Here is a 17,608-nt window from a genome sequence, read left to right as displayed (position 1 = left end):
AAATTAATGTAAAATAAAAAAATTATTTAAATATTGTATGGTTGAAATAGACTGTTTAGAGACACACAAATATCATTAAGCTATACCAGAAGAAAAAAAAAAAAATAATAAATAATAATAATAATAATAATAATCAATAATATTAATAATAATAAATAATAATCAATAAGAATAAATAATAATATTAATCAATAATAATAAATAATAATAATAATAATCAATAAAAATAAAAAAGAATAATTCACTTCCAGAGTTCCTAAAAAAGGTCAAAGAAAAACAAAATTTTGTTGAATTTTATTTATTATTTTGTAAACGAATATCCAACATTACTAAAATCAATTGAAATTCAAATTTAAACAACGTTAAACATTAACCAAGAGTAAACCTCACATGAGACATCACAATCATCCAATTGTTAACAAAAACATGTGTCAAAAGTGTTTAATAAATAACAAATCACCCAGAATGACCCCCAGACACAAAAAAGCAGCAACAAAGAACCGCCACAGCTCAAGTATTTAGTAATAAACAAAAAAGCATAGAAATACCAACAAATAATAGGCTATAGTGTAGTATTTATGTGACTGGGATCTGTTCTCAAGTGGCGGCATGGTCGCTCCCAATCCTACTTCCACCAGTCAAGTGGTCGATCGATGGCCTTATCAGTCGCGTTATTTCCATGCCCCGATGTGACTGTGGGACAGATTTACAAGTAATTGCAATCAACGAGCAACAAACCATAAAATATACACGAATATTCATTTAACACCACCAGAAGGGAGGAGGAGGAGGAGGAGGACACATTGAAAACTATCCAATTCGGCAACCAACCAACTTCATTAACAAGTCGTAAATAATGTCAGAAGCACACAGTTTTCAGGCGAAATTTATGTGAATAATTTTGAAAAAAAAAAAAAAACAAAAAATGCAGAAACAGAAACAATAACCAAAATAAATAAATAAAAAGGGGAAAAAGAAAGCCAAAAATGAAGGGAGAGATATAAAAAAAAAAATAACCAAAGAAGAAACAGAAACAATAGAATTTTAACAAGAAACATAATTTATTGCCACTTAAGTCATAAATATATTTTTAATTTCGGCCAATTCACATTTACAGCAGAGCCAACAATCAGACCAAGATCTGGTATACCCTTTTCCGTGTGGATACGATCCATTCGCATGGGGTATGCTCTACTTTTGGTGGATTTTATAGAAGTTTATTTTATGAGTTATGGGAGTAGAATCAGTGTTAAAAGGAGAGATAGCTTAGTGAAGACCCTAACTATTGTGGGGTCTAAAGATCACTAGATGATAGAAGTCCATAAAAAAAATATATATATCAAAAATAATCAAAACAACAATATTAAAAATAATGTTGGAGTAAAGAAAAATATGGTAAACAATAAAAAAAAAAATTGTAATTAATATCAAAGTATGTAAGTATGTTTTATGATAAAACACAATTTAATGGCTAATTTAAGTATTTTAGGAATTTATTTTTTATTTTTTTTTATTTAATTTTTATTTGATTATAAAATATTATTACAGATACAATTATGTTGTTTGCTGCTACTGTTAGGGCAACTTTTACAACAGTCACAGGAAAAATTACAATTATTAAAAAAAATAAAAAAATAAAGTCGTGTATTTTTGGATATTTCTCTATTATATCAAACAGTTTTGGGTCGTCGTAGTCCTATATTTTATTAATATTGCGAGTATAAAGTATTTAGTCGATCTATCTTTATATCTATAAAATACATCTATCTATATATCTATCAACAGGCCTTAGACAGAACGGAAAAAGGTAATTTTTTAATGGAGAAATAAATAAGTCTTACATTTAGAGACTGAAATGTTTTCCCTCCGGAAGATCTATCGTATTAACACCACGAAATTTTAGATCTTATTTTAGTAGATCTTGAATGAATTAAAAATATATGTTTAAGGGGGGTTCTTGAAGCTTGAAGGCTTCGGTAAAACCCATTCTATTTATATATTAAATAATATATTAACCCTATAGGGCAGCAAAAATTCTTTACCCTTAATGTATTCTTTGATTGTTTTTTTTTTTGTTCTGTATGTGTGTCTGTGTTGTATGTTTCTTGATAGTTTTTGCCGTGTTTTGGCTAGGGTGCTGGCAACAAAAGAAATGAAATACTGAAAGACTGAAATTTACGCGTCGCTTTTGACTGTTTATTTTCCTTTCAGCCGCTTTCATGAATCTTCAAGTTTATTATTGCTGTCTCGGCTCTGGCGCTGCCGACAAAAAAAAAAAGAGAAAAATCCAACACTCGGTAGCCGCAGAAAGGGTTATAAAAGGCCAACTAATTACAAGGTGCAGAGGTGCGCTCTACTAACAGTTGCCACAGCAAATTTACATACGGATTTCTGTGTGTCTGTGTGTGCGTGTGTGTCTCCATCAAAGTACCCTGTAGAACCAAAGGGGTCAATTGACCCCTCCGAACTAGTTCTGCGCTGTTTACCGCGCAACTAGCTACGCAACTAGTTACGCGGGAAGCGAACGCAGACCAGGTCTTCGTCGACTACAATGTACTAGTTCTGCAACTAGTTACGCGGGAAGCGAACGCGGACCAGTCGAAAAAGAACCGAAAAACGAAACCGCCTTCGGTTTGTTTTTGAAGGCGGCAAATAACCGCAATTCCGTGAAGTTACAGTGCCCACTCAGCTAGTTTTTACCGAGCCACGACATGCAATGAGCACCGAAATGGTAAGTTAATCGTGATATTTTACTGTAGTTGCGATCGTGGAATGAAAGAGACAAGAATTTACACAAACAAAATGCATTTGTTTTCCTCGTTTGCTTTATGCGTTGATTTTGTTCACTTCTGTACAAGATCTAATCGCTGGAAGAGTCTTTTGTGTGAACATTTATTAAAAAAGTGGAAAAGATTTAATAAATAAATCAAATTAATATAAACAGGTACGTGCAAATACTTTTAGAAACTCTAAAACAGGAGAATGCAGTTATTCGTGGTAAGACTAATAAAGATTAACAGAAAAATATTTGTATAATCAAATTAATTAACAACATTGTTTTTAGATCAATTGAATGCAGTGGTCCAAATTTTAGCGGATCAAACTGTTTTAATAAAGCAGCTGGTAAAGGAGAAGGGGGAATTGAATCCCATTCGGGGACAGTTCCCTATAAAACGTGAGGAAGAACTTATAGAACTGGAAGAAAAAATAAAATTAAATAGAGACATTTATGTAAGTATATCTAAACTCTAAATTTTATGACTTTTTTCTCTGTCTTATCTTTATATTTTAATGTTTCACTTACAGATAACAGCAATGAAATCAATTCTCCAGTGCCAAAAACCAGGAGTAGGCTAAGCATCATATAATTAAAAATTATTCGTTATAATGAAAGACATTGTGTTTTTATTTTTTTATTATTCCAGACTGCCAGATTGACTACTACCAGTAGTCAGTTCGGAACTAGTTACTGGTAACTAGGTCAGAGCTAGCTACAGGTAATCGAAGGGTAGTCGAGTGGGGAACTAGTTGCTGGCTTTCTACTGGTAACTAGTTCGGAACTACCTCCTGAGCAACTAGCTACGGGTAATCGAAGGGTAATCGAGCGGGAACCAGGGGTGGTTCCGCCCTAGGACATGCATGTGTTAAATTCTCCGCTGAAATACATTGCGGGTAATCGATCTGGAACCAGGGAGGTGAGAATGGTAGCTAGTGCGGCACCAGTGCGGAACTAGTTGCCTGGTACTAGAGGGTACATATGTATAAATATGTATGGGGACGACCCTTCTTCGACTTTTACGAGTATTATATTGTCTTAATGAACAAAAGGGCAAAGAAAAGGTTTCTGTTTTCGGGAGGAGACAAATGTATCTCGTTTGAGCGCAAAACACAAATGTTTAAAACAATAATAAATTATCTGCTGCTGCTGCTGCTGTTGGCTGGCTCTCTTTTGCCTTTTATCGCTTGATAATCGCTGGTCATTAGTCATTTTGGCCTCAACCTCAAGTATTGTGTGTGTTTTCTATACGGCAAATGTATCTGTATCTGTATCTTTGTGCGAGTATCTGTCTGTCTGTTCGGGCCACGCCAAAAAAGAGTAATGTGAGCAACAACACGGTGGCAGCTGCTGTTCGAAGCAGCTCCTCCTGCTCCTCTCCTTCTCTCTCTTTCTTTTGGTGTTTTTCTGGCGCTGGTTCGCCTCTTCATTTGGTCTCCACAGCTTCGTTTAATAAATCGTGTACTGTCGCCTTTTATTGTTGCGGCAATGTTTCAAATTTTATTTATTTATCTGCTGCCGTTGAATTGGCTTAATAATGTGGCCATCGGACAACACAGGGAACCACAGCAACACGAACCACCAAGAACCACAGAAGCAGCCACAAAAACATCCACAAACAGCAGCACCGGCAGGCAACACTGGCAGGCAACACCGGCAGGCAGGTCAAGCCCATATTTAGCAACTTCTGACTATATCACACTCAACAGCCAGACCAGCCGGCTTTAGCTATCGGTTATCTTGACAGTGCATGAAATATTTATGCCCTGTAGCGGCATTCAACATAGAGTTTACTCTCAGCATTAAATGCATACGAGTACTGGCAAAAGGGTATCAGGGTTTTTCTTTTATGAAAAACTATAGACGGGGAAAAGTTTGATAAAAAAGAGAGAAAGGAAATCTTGGAAGTGCTGGTATTATTATACTCTTCTCAAGGAGATTCCTCAGTAGCTGGTATCTTAATGTCGAGCCACTTGTGCCTCTACACAAACGTTCCGACGGGTTTTTGGGATAGATCGAATTTAGGCAAAGATTGGAACCATTTTCAACAGATTACAGATTCATTTCATGCACGGATTTGTTTTAAATTCAGTTTCTTTACGCAATTGATTTCTGATTTTTACTTTGATCTACATTAATTTCAATAAAAACTTGAATATTTATAGAAACTCATTAAAAGATATACAAAATTTTAAAAAATATATTTAATATTTAAATATATTTATATAAACAGATATACAAATAAAATAATATTTATGGCAATTGTTTAAATTAAATTAAATTTGAGTAATCCTGGAAAATGTTACAAAAATCCCAATCCAGAGTATTCTCTAGTCGATTCTTAAGCTACGACCCCCGGCACATTTTTAATCTGACAACTTGACATTATTAATTAAAAATTAAATATGAAACACCAACATAAAAAATAAGCACAAAAGGAGGAAATATACATTAACAGCTCTGTCAGCGACAATTTCCGATATGTGTTGCCTGATTGTTGGTGACATTTCCATGCCATTCAGTGAAACCCACAGCACCACACCACACTCTATGCAAAGTGCAAACCCTTTCAAAATTTTCATTGATTTTTGGGGGTAATTTACAATCAACCAACGAGAAGGGAAAGCAAAAGCCCCCGCACTGACCAGTGTCACATACATATATCACTGATATATCTATCAATAATATATTAGCGCCAAAAAAAAAAATAAACACTCTAGCGTCGGCCCGGCCTTTGAAGTGGCACGACGCGACTTGGCTCAAGGTATTTCTGTTTTGTCGCTTTCCAGTTGTTTCCGTTGGGAGTGGGGCTCCATGTGGAGTTCCATGTTATTTTTTTTATTTTTTTTTTGGGGGGGCCCATTGGGTGGCTACTTGGGTGCAATAATAATCACAGCTGAAGTATTTATGCCGCGGCGGCCCACAGCTGAAGGCCTTGCAGGGCCATAAATTCACAATGCGATTTAATATAGATATTTTTTCTTCATATTTTATTTATTTCATTCGGGGTTCGTAGAGGTATAATTTATGGCCGAGTGCACTGCAGGAGTTTCGTGTAAAAAATCGATCAGGGGGGCTCCCATGATCCCAGACCGACCGAGGGGTGCTGATGCATGACGCGCAACACGGAAAGGATACAGATTCGACTAATTAACGAGGAACTCAAGTGCAGAGACAGCCCATGCCCATCATTGGGATTCCCTCAACACCTCTTACTCAAGCGCTCTGTATCCCAAAGCAACTCTTAACCTGAATCATGTCGCCCCCTAATACAACAGATTTCCCCCTTGTTTGACCAACATAAACCGAAAATAAATGGCTACCGAGTGCCTGTTGACAGTTGTCGTTGTGTCAGCAACAAATGTCATTTTCCAAAAAAAAAAACCAACTTTACACAGAAAAGAGAAAAGAGAAGAAAAACATGCAAAGACCAAGGCGGGGCGAACCCCGACCGCCCATATAATGTAAGATAATATGGAATGTGAATGGGATGTGTTTTGTTTCATTTCTGGGATGCTCTTCAAGGAGGGTATTCGGAAATTTGAGCAAAGGTCTGAAGAGCTCTTCGACTCTTTAAACTAGAGATCGTAAGAGTTCTAATTTTCATAATACAAATTAAGAAAAATAATAAATAATTAAAAAAAAAAAATAATAATAATAAAATAATAAATAAAAATGTAATTAAAAAAAATTAATAAATTGATATTTTTATACAAAAATGAATTAGTGATCAATAAATACAAAATATAATACTAAAAAAATCACAAATTAATTTTTAATTTTTACAATTTTTGGTATTATTTGTAAAATTGGAGTTAAATATTATTTATACATTGTAAAAATATAAATAAAAAATAAGAGTTAATTTTTGAATTAAAAAATAATGCTTAATTTACTTTATTTCTGAATTAAATTCTAAAAAAGGCATTATAAAAAAAAATGTTATTTCATAAATTATTTAAATTGTTTTCTGTATTCATTATCACAAGGAATATTAAACTTTCTTGTCTGATTTATAAATATATAGACTCTAAAGACCCACCCCTAAAGTACCACAAAATCCAACAAAATTCATAGAAAAGAATCCCCTGGTTTTTACATAACTCCCACAGACCAAAAATTCTACTCCTAGGGTACTTAAAACTTCGACCTTCGAAAGACCATATGCCGCTGCTCTCGTGTTCCCTGAGTGTTGTTGTTGTTGTTGGCGATGACGATGGTGGTGGTGGGGGCCCAGAGGGAAAGTGTCAAACGCAACATTATGAAAATGACACGAGGAAGCCATAAATATTAAAACAAAACAGGCAGCAGCAGCAAGCAGCAGCAGCAACAATGTCACAACACAGCATGGGATATGGGATATGGGATGGATGGATGGGATGCAGAGGAGGTAGACCCCGGGATCGGATTGGACTCACAGCGGGGGCGTAAAATTCACAGAAAAAGAAATACACAAGAGATGGAAAATTATTAAGGAGTTGACAACTGACACAAGGGGGCACGCAAACACACGCAACTAAAAGATACAAATGTATCCGCTGGATGTCACATCTGTGTGTGTGTGTAGGTTGTCGGTTCACGCATGATTGACGCACCCCCCGAAACGTAAATTGTAATGACTTTTAGTGTAATTTATAACAAAACTGTTAATTAGCTGCGACGACATCAGTCAGCTGTTTCTGTTTTTCTGTTTAATTTACGGGCGACAAGCGATCGGTTCACGACACCTATTACGAGGATCGGAGACCAGTCTTAAGGGAAAAACTCTCTAGGTATGGAATGCAGGGAGGCAAAAAATTCTCTATTTAGGAATTACAATCAATTGTTGGTCTCCAAATCATCACCCAATTGTCCTGGATTGTCCTTGTGATCAGCTTGATTGCAATGCAATTCCCCAAAGATATTCTCATCGATGCCATTCACATAGCTTGGTTTCACATCAAATCCAATCGTGTTGTTCTAAAGTTTAAGATAAAGATACAGATGAAGCTTTGGAAGAAAAGTGAACTCTCACCTTGAATATCACATCGTTTACGCCCTTGAAAGTATCAAAGAAATTGAAAAACCGCTTTCCATTAAAGTTGTTCAGTAGATCGAGCAATGACCTTCTCAATTCTCTGACTTTTCGGCGTGGAAATCCTCTTTGCTTGTAAACAAAGACTGCATTCTGTAGACCTGCATCATAGTTGCAGAAGGCAAAGGAATTTGTCTCCGCATAGGTTGCAAAAGGACATAGCAAAATATCCTCCGAATCGGCAAAGGGCTTGTACTGATCAGAGTTCAAAATTCGTATGGATCTACGTTGGGATATTGACGGGGTATCCGGGCAGACATTGCGGCCCCGTAGGGCATTGAATGCCAGGGCGGAATGGAAGGCCCTCTCGTCGTCTGTGTCCACATTGCTATGAAAAGTATCAAAAATACTTAAAGAAGCACAAAATAGAAGCCAAAGTGCTTACAGTGAAGCCTCATTGTACTCGATAAGGCTGATATTCCTTGGCGCCACGGCTATAATGAAGTTCTTTCGCTCTACGCGGGCAAATATAATCGGACGGAGACCCGCTTCACGTGCTGCCATATAGTCGTGCTGATCGAGCACCACATAATGATTATCTTCGTCCTTCACCGTCTCCAGGCATTCCGTACGATTCTCCCGTGAAACACAGTGTAGTGGAGATGTCCGATTGGCTTCCCTGGCGGCCTTCACCACAGCCAAACACTTGTCGTAGCTGATCGAATCGAAGGTGCACAGGGTATACTGGGCTGCTCTGCGAGCCCCTGAGGATAGATGTGCCTCAAGCAAGATCCCACCGACCAGACAGAGGGCAACCAGTGGAGATATCATTCTGTTACTAACTGCAATCCCAGCGATGCCTTCCGGCTTTATAGAACATTTCGTTAATGTCTATTTAATGGGCAGAGCGACCGAGCGAGGCATTATCAGCTTATACAACCCCCCATTCATTCGCTCGCTAATCTCGGACACGGACACCTCATAAATCATCGATCGCTCTCGGGTCCGCAAATAAATCATCAAATCTAAAACGTCAACTTGTCAGTGCCATTCATTGCTATATCAATTCGCCAGGCAAAATCACAGCACACCAGAGACCCGAGAGACCCGAGACCCGGCTGTCCGCCTGTGTTGTATATAGGGGCCCACAAATATAAGCTCCATGCAATCTCAGTTCCCGATTTCTTAATATTATTTATGGACGATTGCCCGACGACCGTAGCAAAGGAAAAACACCAAACAGTCTAGAAGTCTACGAGGTCTTAGATAGACTACGTGTCGCACCTCATGCAGCAGCGCACCTCTGTCAGGGATTACACATCAACGTCCAAAGAACTTGAAGATCATCTTCAACAAGAGATATGTCTGTAAGCAATGTTGAAGAAAAATTCCACTCATTTTCCATTTCTTTCTATTTTGATCATAAATTTGTGGGCGAAGAGCTTCGCGGCGTTTAATCGTTAAAATCTATGGACAATAAAATCGGTTTTTATGACTATATAGCAATAACCATACGACAAGTTGTCAACGTTAAGGTGCCACATAAATAAGGGGCTGCTCAAAATCATAAATAAAGAAAGAATAAAGAACAAATCTAAGAAAATATGAAGAGATATAGAAACACTGGTATAGTATGTGATAGGCAGTAGACGTTACCACTGGAATATTGGATACTCAATAGTTATTTTTAATTATTCAATAATTTCTAGAATTTTAGAAATATATGAACTGAAAGAGGACTTCATTACGACACCTTTCGAATAGAATCTTAATAAAGTTCTCTAAGAAATTCTCTCTAAGAATTCCTTATAAAACGACTCTGAATTTTATAATTATTGTTACTCATGATCCCTCAAGCTGTCCAAGACTTTTCTGTTGCATTTTTGGCTGTGAAATAGTAAGAAATATATATTCATATGCGTAATATTTGATAAGAACTTCGCCTATGACCCAATTTCTGTGAATGATAAGATAATTCCTCAAAGAATGAATCTTTCGACCTATCATTTCAATTCTAAGTAGATCTTTCATTTGTACAACATATTGAGTTTTTTTCTGCAACCAAACAACTCTTTGAACAACGACTACGAGGTATCTACCATAATATTGGAAAATCTTTATATAAAAAATCACAACCGATGATTAGACTTAATTTTGATGAGGCCATAAAACATCCAAGATTAAAGGGGGACTAGTCCCAAAAGTCTCGTCTAGCTATCATAAAAGTATTTGCAAATAATATAAATTCAGTCATATACCAAAAACTTCCCATACTCGTGCTTATATTTGATATTTACAACATTTCAAAAGTGTGATTATTGCCTGGCATTAAATGATCGTGAGTCAACGAACCAACCATATGACTTGGCTTAAATAATACCCATAAATCGAAGTAATAAACATATTTTATAGCGCAAACAAAATCGGTTGAAAAAAGTGCAAAAAAATGTACTTTACTTGGGCTCGTCCGGGATTTGAACCCGGGACCTCCCGCACCCTAAGCGGAAATCATACCCCTAGACCAACGAGCCGATTGGCAAGTGGTCGGCCATCGTGAAACTTCAGTGCGGACTCCCCAGAGAGATCTCTCAAGACCCAACGAAATCTTTCGAGTTGTTCGAGAGTTCCCCCTCTCTCTTTGGCCACCACTCTCCCTCGTGGTCTATTTTGGACAACAACAAAAAAGTTGATTCAGTTTTGGTTTTGGTTTCGGCTGGCTTTTGCTTTTACTTTTTGTTCGTGGCTTCTGAATGGGGGACTGGGGACCCGACGACGTGCCAGTGTTGACATCGAAAACAAATTGTTTAACATGGAAAAAAAGCACACAGCAAAACAAAGAAATATGATGCCTGTAAATAAATTCAATTTGGAACAACAGCCACATGCAAGAGTTGGACAAAAGCAGATCTTTCAACGGAATCGGTAGAGGAGGGAATCAAAAAATTATTAATAATCATCAAAATGTAGATGTCAACAAGAGGGGCGACAAAAAATAAACCAAAACTTTTGATTTAGCAGGAATTTGTAATGTCTTTAAACATATAATAGAAAATATTACAAAGAAAAAGAGTTTATACGGAAAAACCAGTACGAGTCTCACTGGAATAGAGGTGGCAGTAAAGAGAGAGAGAAATAGAGGCAGAGAGAGGTCTTGCCATGAAGGAAAATGCTAAGCGACGCTGTGAGAGAGAAAGAAATATAGTGAGCGAGGCAGGGTTGTCAGCTTTCTTCATTCCTTCATGATGGTCTTTAATTAAACTCCACCCATAGTTTGTTCTCCCTGTTAGAGATACTGTATATCTATAACCCACAGTAGACCGAATCCACTAACAAATTACTCCAACACTCAACACAAATCCCACAAAACGACTTCACATCTCTTCCCTTCGCACTTTGGGGGTGGGGGGCTATCGAGCACTTTATTTGCCATAGAGCGAGCACTGATTGTTGATTGCTGATGGCTGGGCTGATTGCTTTGATAAATCGACCCGCAAACAATATATTCCCATACCCACATGGGGGATATTGGGGCCAAGCGATTTCTGTGTTCACATCGAATCAAAATCAAATCAAGAGACAGAAGAAATAAAAACCAGAAATTGGAAAAAAATCAAATTGAAAATTGAAACAATTGAAAATAGCATTGTGTGTGTGTGTCGTTGGGGCGAGTGACAGCTGAATGCGATAATTTCAAATCAAATCAATTGAATATTGTCACAATTAATTTATTTATGAGATACACTCGAATATGCTGTTGAATTGTTGCTCATTTTGGTACTGATTTTTGAAGCATATTGTCTCTCTGAAAAATGTTTGTCATTTGTGTGCTTTGTAAGCAATTTTTATTGTAATAAATTTATAGTATTTTTTGTTGTTGTTGTTGTTGTTGTTTTGCGTGCGCTGCTCATTGAATGCCAATTGATTCTGACGATGTACTTTGTATGTAGGAATGGGTGGGTTTTTTATTGATTTTTAATTTCCAGCTTGGGTGTTTTATGACTGTCGCCAGAGACGCCAGGTTTTATTAAGGCTTGCCCAATCATGGCTGCCCCAACCCCCCGGCCACTGCCACTGCCCCTGCCACTGCAACAGCTCTGATGGACTCATGAAATTCAAATTCGATTTCGTTTTAGGCCGAATTCGAAATGCTGCATACAAAAGTTTTACATTGGAAATGCAAACGGAAATCAAATCAAATTGTTTGTGACTGGAAAATTTGAATTTGAGATGTGGTTTTGGTTTTGGTTTTGGTTTCGAGGAAAATTCAAGTTTCCTTGAGATGGGAACGAAATAATCTTTAGTTTATAAACGATTTTCGGGGAGAACCCAAAGGTTTTCCCTCAATCAAAATTAACATATTTATTCAGGGAGCAGCAATTTTAATGAAAAGTCAAATAAATCGCTCCCTCTATATCTTTTTCTTTGCGAAAAGGGGTTTTTTTAAATTGCAAATTTTCGGTTTTCAGATTTGCTTATGGGTTTTTATCTAAGCATCTCCCAGATATGATAGATAATTCCTTGAATTCTACATCATTCCATCTTTTGCCATAGTTTTTGCATTCAGTATTATTATTTCACGGAGATTCTTTTTCCAAGTCGTTCCTTAAGTTCTTCTGCTTTTACACCCTCTGAAATAGAATCTCTGCAGAATGCTCTCCATTCCAAACCGATTTCGCATGCCTTCTTAAAGGTTTCATGGGGAACTAGAGACCCCCGCGATAAGGTTTCGCAGAATGTGCCAATGTCATCAGCCTTAAGTAAATAAACCATGGGGCAAAATCAAGCCGCATTATCAGCATTATTTTTATGGCCCTCGAATGAGTAAGCCAATCCCCAAACCCAAACAATAATCGTGCTCGTATTGCCAACAGATAAGACCATAAAAGAAGAATTCTTTTGCCAAGTAAAAGATGTTTTGTGGTTTATATTTTTCAAAAGATTTTGGTTTTTCTTTCATGTATATTTTTCAGTTTTTCATATGAATGTGTTGGATTTCTTGATGTTGTATCTTGTTCTTTCTTTTTGATATTCTGTTGCTTCTGTGATTCTGATTTTTCTGCATACATCAAGGGTAGTATGTAAATTAGCGAATCTAGTGTTTTGTATATCTATAGAATTTACACACACACACACACAGTACATTACATACAATAATTATATGAAATATTCATGTTTTATTTGTTCTTTTTTTTAAGCATTTTTCTTGAGTTTTTTTTTATCGTTTGTTTTTACTATTTATTTTATACGTAGTTTTACATTTAAGTTGACTTAAAGAACATTAATGTTGTAATGATTGGTAATAATAATAGTTAATAAACTTAAAGATTAAAGCAAAACGTGGATTAAAAACAATGTTTCAACATCTCAGAGAACAAATTTTGGAAGTCGCATTGAATATTGTATTTCTTTTTTTTCTGCTTTGCTAAGACTTGAAAAAACTTTGGTTGATTCAAAAGAAAAACACAAAATGTATATCCGAAAACTGATGATATTCCTACTATGTATATCTCCTATGTGGATGTGGGGGGGGATTGGATTGGATTGGATTGGATTTGTGTGATTACTGTAGACAATAATTATGAATTAATTATCTTGTGAAGTGGCAAATAAGTTGATCTTTCAGTTTGTTCTGCTACGATTTTTGTTGCTGTTAATTATGATCTTCTTCGTCTTCTACTTCGTTGAATGGAAACTTAAGTTTAATTAGCGCTCGACAAACTACAGTTTAGTATCACAGAACAGCGCGCGAATGCCGCAGAGAGATGGTGTCCATCGGCATTCCCGGTCATTTCATCATTTCATCATTTTTTCGTTTGAAATTATTTCAAAAACGTTTCCTCTGGGATCTTTTTGCTTTTTTTTTTGTTTTTTGGTATGCATTTAAAAACCTTTTCCTTCTCCTTTGCCCTCTTCACTGATGGGCCGCTCCCATCCGCTGGCCGTACATGGCATACGGGGAGTAGTACGGTCCCAGAGCAGCTGCCGCAGCGGCTGCTGCCGGATTGAAGGCTCCGCCGGCGCCAAAGGGCGACGGGGCACCGCCCATGGAACCTGGCGGCGGCTTGGCGTACGGATGATAGCGGGCTGCCGCCGCTGCCGCGGACATGGGGCTGAGCGGGGGCGTGGGATATCCACCTCGCAGCGCCGATGGGGGGAACAGGGTTCCGAGCAGGGACTGCGCCTGCGACTGGGCCAAAGCGGCGGCCGCGGCAGCCGGATCCGAGAGGTTGCCCGTGTGGGTGCGGAGGTGGGTGAAGAGTTCGTCGGAGGTCTGGAAACGCTTGCCGCAATAGGCATCGCCCACCACCCAACTGCAGACGTAGGGGGCGGAGCGTGCAGCCGCCGCATTGGCAGCCGCTGCGGCCGCCGCCTGCGAGTACGGATGGCCTGGGGGCAGGCCGGCGCTGGCCATGGCCATGCCGTACTTCTGGTGCTCGCACTGGGTGCATCCGGCCGGGCAGGGGGCCCCCATCAGCATCTGTTGGGTGTGCGCGGAGTAGGGGCAGCCGGGACAGTAGGGATCCTTGCACACTGGCACGATGGCCTCGCCACCCGCTGGCGTCTTGATGCGCTGGTAGCTGATGTACGGATTGGGCTGTCCGGCGGGATTGCCGCCTCCGGCGCCCGGATAGCCGCCATTGGCAGCCGCCGCCAGCATGGCGGCGTGATGGTGCGAAAAGCCGCCGGCAAAGGGCGGACGGAAAGCAGGATTCGCGTGCTGCTCCATCCCAGGCGGGCAGCAGAGGGCCGACAGATGGTTGAGGCCATAGGGACCGGCTGCCTTGTAGGCCGCCGCTGCGGCAGCCGCTGCAGCTGCCATGCTGCTCATCTCCTTGGGATGCTGTGCGGTGCCGTTGGAGTTGCTCAGGACCTCCATTCCGGAGCGTACGATGGGGCTGGCGCCGCGCTGTGAGGAGCCCGAGGGCGACACTGTCTTCCGGCTGCCATTATCATGGGGTGTGCTGGGTGCCGCCTCCTGTGTCCGGCTATGTCCATCTGTGGGCGTGGCATTCGACTTGCTGCGCGACGGCACACGCTCCTGGGCGGAGGAGGAGTTCTTGGAGCTGGGGCGCATCGGTTCCTCCACGGAGGAGCTGCTCTTGAAGGAGTTCTGGTTCTGGTGGCTCAGCACGTTCGTCTCGTACGGCTTGAAGGCCAGCTTGATCTCTCCGGTGGTTGTCAGACTGGTATTGCTGGTGGCCGTGGCCGTAATGGGCGTTGTGGATTTCGGCGATTTTGCCTGGCTGCCGGGCGACTTGGCCGCCGATATATCGCCGTTGCTCGACGAGGTCGAGGATGTGGAGGACGAGGAGCAGGTGCCCGGCTTCGTCTTGTTCTTGTCCATTGCCAGCAGGGGCTTTACCGCCGATGAATCGGCTCCAATCTGTGAGCATGTCTGGGCGAGCAGAGCCAGGGGACTCTTTTTGGCATCCATCTATAAGGAATGGAAGGAAAGGAAGAAGGTTCGGGTTTAGTATATTTGTTTTTTGCCACAGGAATTTCCTTTCTTTTTTTCTTGAATTTGAGCTCTATTTGTTGTTGGTTTATTTCTTTAGATTTATTTTTTAATTATTTTTCTCGTCTTTGTATTTCAGAAATTTGTTCATTAGAGATTTAATTTTTCTCTTTTTATTTTCTAGAATTTTTGTTTTTATAATTTCTTTGTTAAAACTGAATTTCTCCGTACTTTCTGGGGTTTTTTTTTATAAATGGTTTAAAGTTATTTGATGCCAATTTCTTTTGCGTTTCATCACAATTTAAATTTGTAGCCGGATTGAAATTTTGGTTTTTTTTACGCCTTTTATAAATATTTGAACATATTTTCCTGAAGTTAAAATGTTCAATATAATTTGTATCCGAATTCTTCAATCTTTCATCTCAGCTTTTCAAATAATTTTTTCTTCCTCCAAAATTTATTTATTTTTGGTTTAGAAATTCATGGGTTTTTTGTCCTGAAATTTCTTTTGGTTTTCATTATTTTTTGTCAACAGTTTTTATTCTGTTCCACGATTTCTTTATAGAGCTCATTCAAAAAATGTTTCTCTGACTTTTTTACAAGTCTTTCCAGTCTTTCATTTATTTTGTTGTTTGTTTATAAAATACTAACCGTTGTCGGGAGTGGAGCCAAGTAATCCGGTTGTAGGTATTGGTTATTGCCGATGGTAACGACACCACCGCCTCCTTCCAAGACAACCATTTTTGTAGCTTAGTGTAGTTTTTTTTATTGAAGAGTGTAATCCACAAGGAAATGTTGACGGTGGCCACAGAAATTTGTAGCTTTTCGTTTTTGTTTTTATTTTTTTGTCGTCGATGAAGAGTAATCCACAGAAAATGCGACGGCAAAAATGTGTGTGCGTGTGTGTTTGATAATAATCCAAAAATTTCACTTTTCTTGTTTCGGTTCAGTTCAGGGAAATGGTATGCCTGAAATCCGATTTAGATCACTTTGTGGTGTAAATTTCTTTCACTTATTTCTCTGTTGTTGTTCACTATTTGACACTTGGGACAGCTGTTCTTGAACAGAATATTTCTATGGGTGTGCAAGGGGGGTTGGTTTTCCGCTTTTTTCCGAGCAACGTCTGAACGATTCGAAGGCTGAACTCGAACTGTATTCTCCGTGTGACGGTGCGAACGTACCTAGCCGCAAAGTGAAGAACGGACACGTTCGTGCACGCTCACTCGCTCGCGCGCTCTCTCTCTCTCACTACTCGCTCGCTCGCTCTCCACTCTCGCTCGCCCTCTCTCGCTCTGCTCGCTCAAAACTGGTTTGGCCGCTCTCTTCGTGCGCTAGAGCAGTCCGGCCTGCTGTGTGCGAGCGAGTCGCCACGAGCGTAATTTTCAAATATGGCGTATTTTTTGCCCAATCACAATCGCATGCGCCATGCGATGGATGGCCAACGGAACAGGTTTCTCGCTCTCTCTGTCACATTTGCACCACGGCAACACTCGTTTCGAGAGCAGCAACAGTTGTGGCGAGCGAGCGACCGAGCGAGAGAGAGCGGCTCTCTGCTCTCAATCGCGATAGTTGTTGTTGCATTGCGCGCACACATTAATTTTATCTTCACACATATGTCACGCGCTCGCTCTCCCGCTCTCGTTTTTTGTGCGGCTTTGATGGGGCTGTCAACAGCAGGAGTTATCGGAGTGGGGGGTGCGTGAAGATGGGGATAAGTGGCAGTGTGAGAGGAAGAAGCAGCAATGTGCTTGTGGGAGAGGAAGTATCAGCAGTGGTAGAGAGGCATTGTCTTCCGTCGCTCTGAGATTTGTTCTCTCCTTTCCTCACACTCTACGTCATTTTTTCCAGACCATTTCCATCGCCTCGGTTCCGCTCGTTTTAATGTCATATAAAAATTAATTTGTTTGTCGCTCGCTCTCACACTCTCCCCTGCTCCGTGCTCAGCGTCTCTCTCCAGGCTTTTGTTTAGCGTTTTTCGATTAACTTCTGCGGTGGGTTTTTACTGTACCACCACTCCACCTCCTCCACTACCTCACAAAACGTTGGGGCTCCTGGTTTTCCGTTTAAGTGGAAATCGTTGTTTTGTTTGTCGCGTCACAAAGTTTTTCTGAGCCATTTTCCACATTCGTTTTTTCCATGTTTTTCTTGATTTACATGTATAATGTTTGTGTGTGTGTATGTGGGGGCGTAACATCCCACAAAATTAGTGGCTAACCGGAGTTTTTAATGGTTTAATGGCTTTCCTTTAGTTGGTTAATTTCACTGCATTTTTAATCACACAACCATTGGAAATGTACTTTCCAGTCTACACTTTTCTGAAACTATTTTTATTTCACACAAAATATATTATTTAATTGAAAAG

The 17,608-nt window shown here is 39.6% G+C and overlaps 2 protein-coding genes, 1 long non-coding RNA gene and 1 other non-coding gene across 6 annotated transcripts; 1 reads left to right on the top strand and 3 right to left on the bottom strand.

Annotated features, from left to right (window-relative positions):
• Window positions 1-2,438: 2,438 nt before the first annotated feature.
• On the top strand, window positions 2,439-3,393 carry LOC26532968 (uncharacterized). Of its 3 annotated transcripts, none has more exons than XR_004469005.1 (3): window positions 2,439-2,944; window positions 3,065-3,231; window positions 3,307-3,393. It is a non-coding gene; the product is annotated as an uncharacterized lncRNA (long non-coding RNA). The 3 variants fall into 3 exon arrangements; XR_004469004.1 differs by having other exon boundaries at window positions 2,439-2,997; XR_004469003.1 differs by having other exon boundaries at window positions 2,439-3,231.
• Window positions 3,394-7,551: 4,158 nt separating this feature from the next.
• On the bottom strand, window positions 7,552-8,642 carry LOC6903512 (uncharacterized). The gene is made up of 3 exons (XM_002132353.3): window positions 8,236-8,642; window positions 7,791-8,178; window positions 7,552-7,735 (listed from the first exon to the last, which is right to left on the bottom strand). The coding sequence occupies exons 1-3, from the start codon at window positions 8,619-8,621 to the stop codon at window positions 7,595-7,597; spliced, it is 915 nt and encodes a 304-aa protein (XP_002132389.2). The 5' UTR covers window positions 8,622-8,642; the 3' UTR covers window positions 7,552-7,594.
• Window positions 8,643-10,249: 1,607 nt separating this feature from the next.
• On the bottom strand, window positions 10,250-10,321 carry TRNAP-AGG (transfer RNA proline (anticodon AGG)). Its single transcript has one exon. It is a non-coding gene; the product is annotated as a tRNA-Pro (tRNA).
• Window positions 10,322-13,651: 3,330 nt separating this feature from the next.
• noc (no ocelli) lies at window positions 13,652-16,432 on the bottom strand. The gene is made up of 2 exons (XM_001357341.4): window positions 15,898-16,432; window positions 13,652-15,225 (listed from the first exon to the last, which is right to left on the bottom strand). The coding sequence occupies exons 1-2, from the start codon at window positions 15,985-15,987 to the stop codon at window positions 13,702-13,704; spliced, it is 1,614 nt and encodes a 537-aa protein (XP_001357377.1). The 5' UTR covers window positions 15,988-16,432; the 3' UTR covers window positions 13,652-13,701.
• Window positions 16,433-17,608: the final 1,176 nt, after the last annotated feature.

This window comes from Drosophila pseudoobscura, chromosome 4 (assembly GCF_009870125.1).
Source record: "Drosophila pseudoobscura strain MV-25-SWS-2005 chromosome 4, UCI_Dpse_MV25, whole genome shotgun sequence".
NCBI lineage: Eukaryota > Metazoa > Arthropoda > Insecta > Diptera > Drosophilidae > Drosophila > Drosophila pseudoobscura.
The sequence above is the reverse complement of the archived record's forward strand: the minus strand, read 5'-3'. Positions and strand labels throughout refer to the sequence as shown.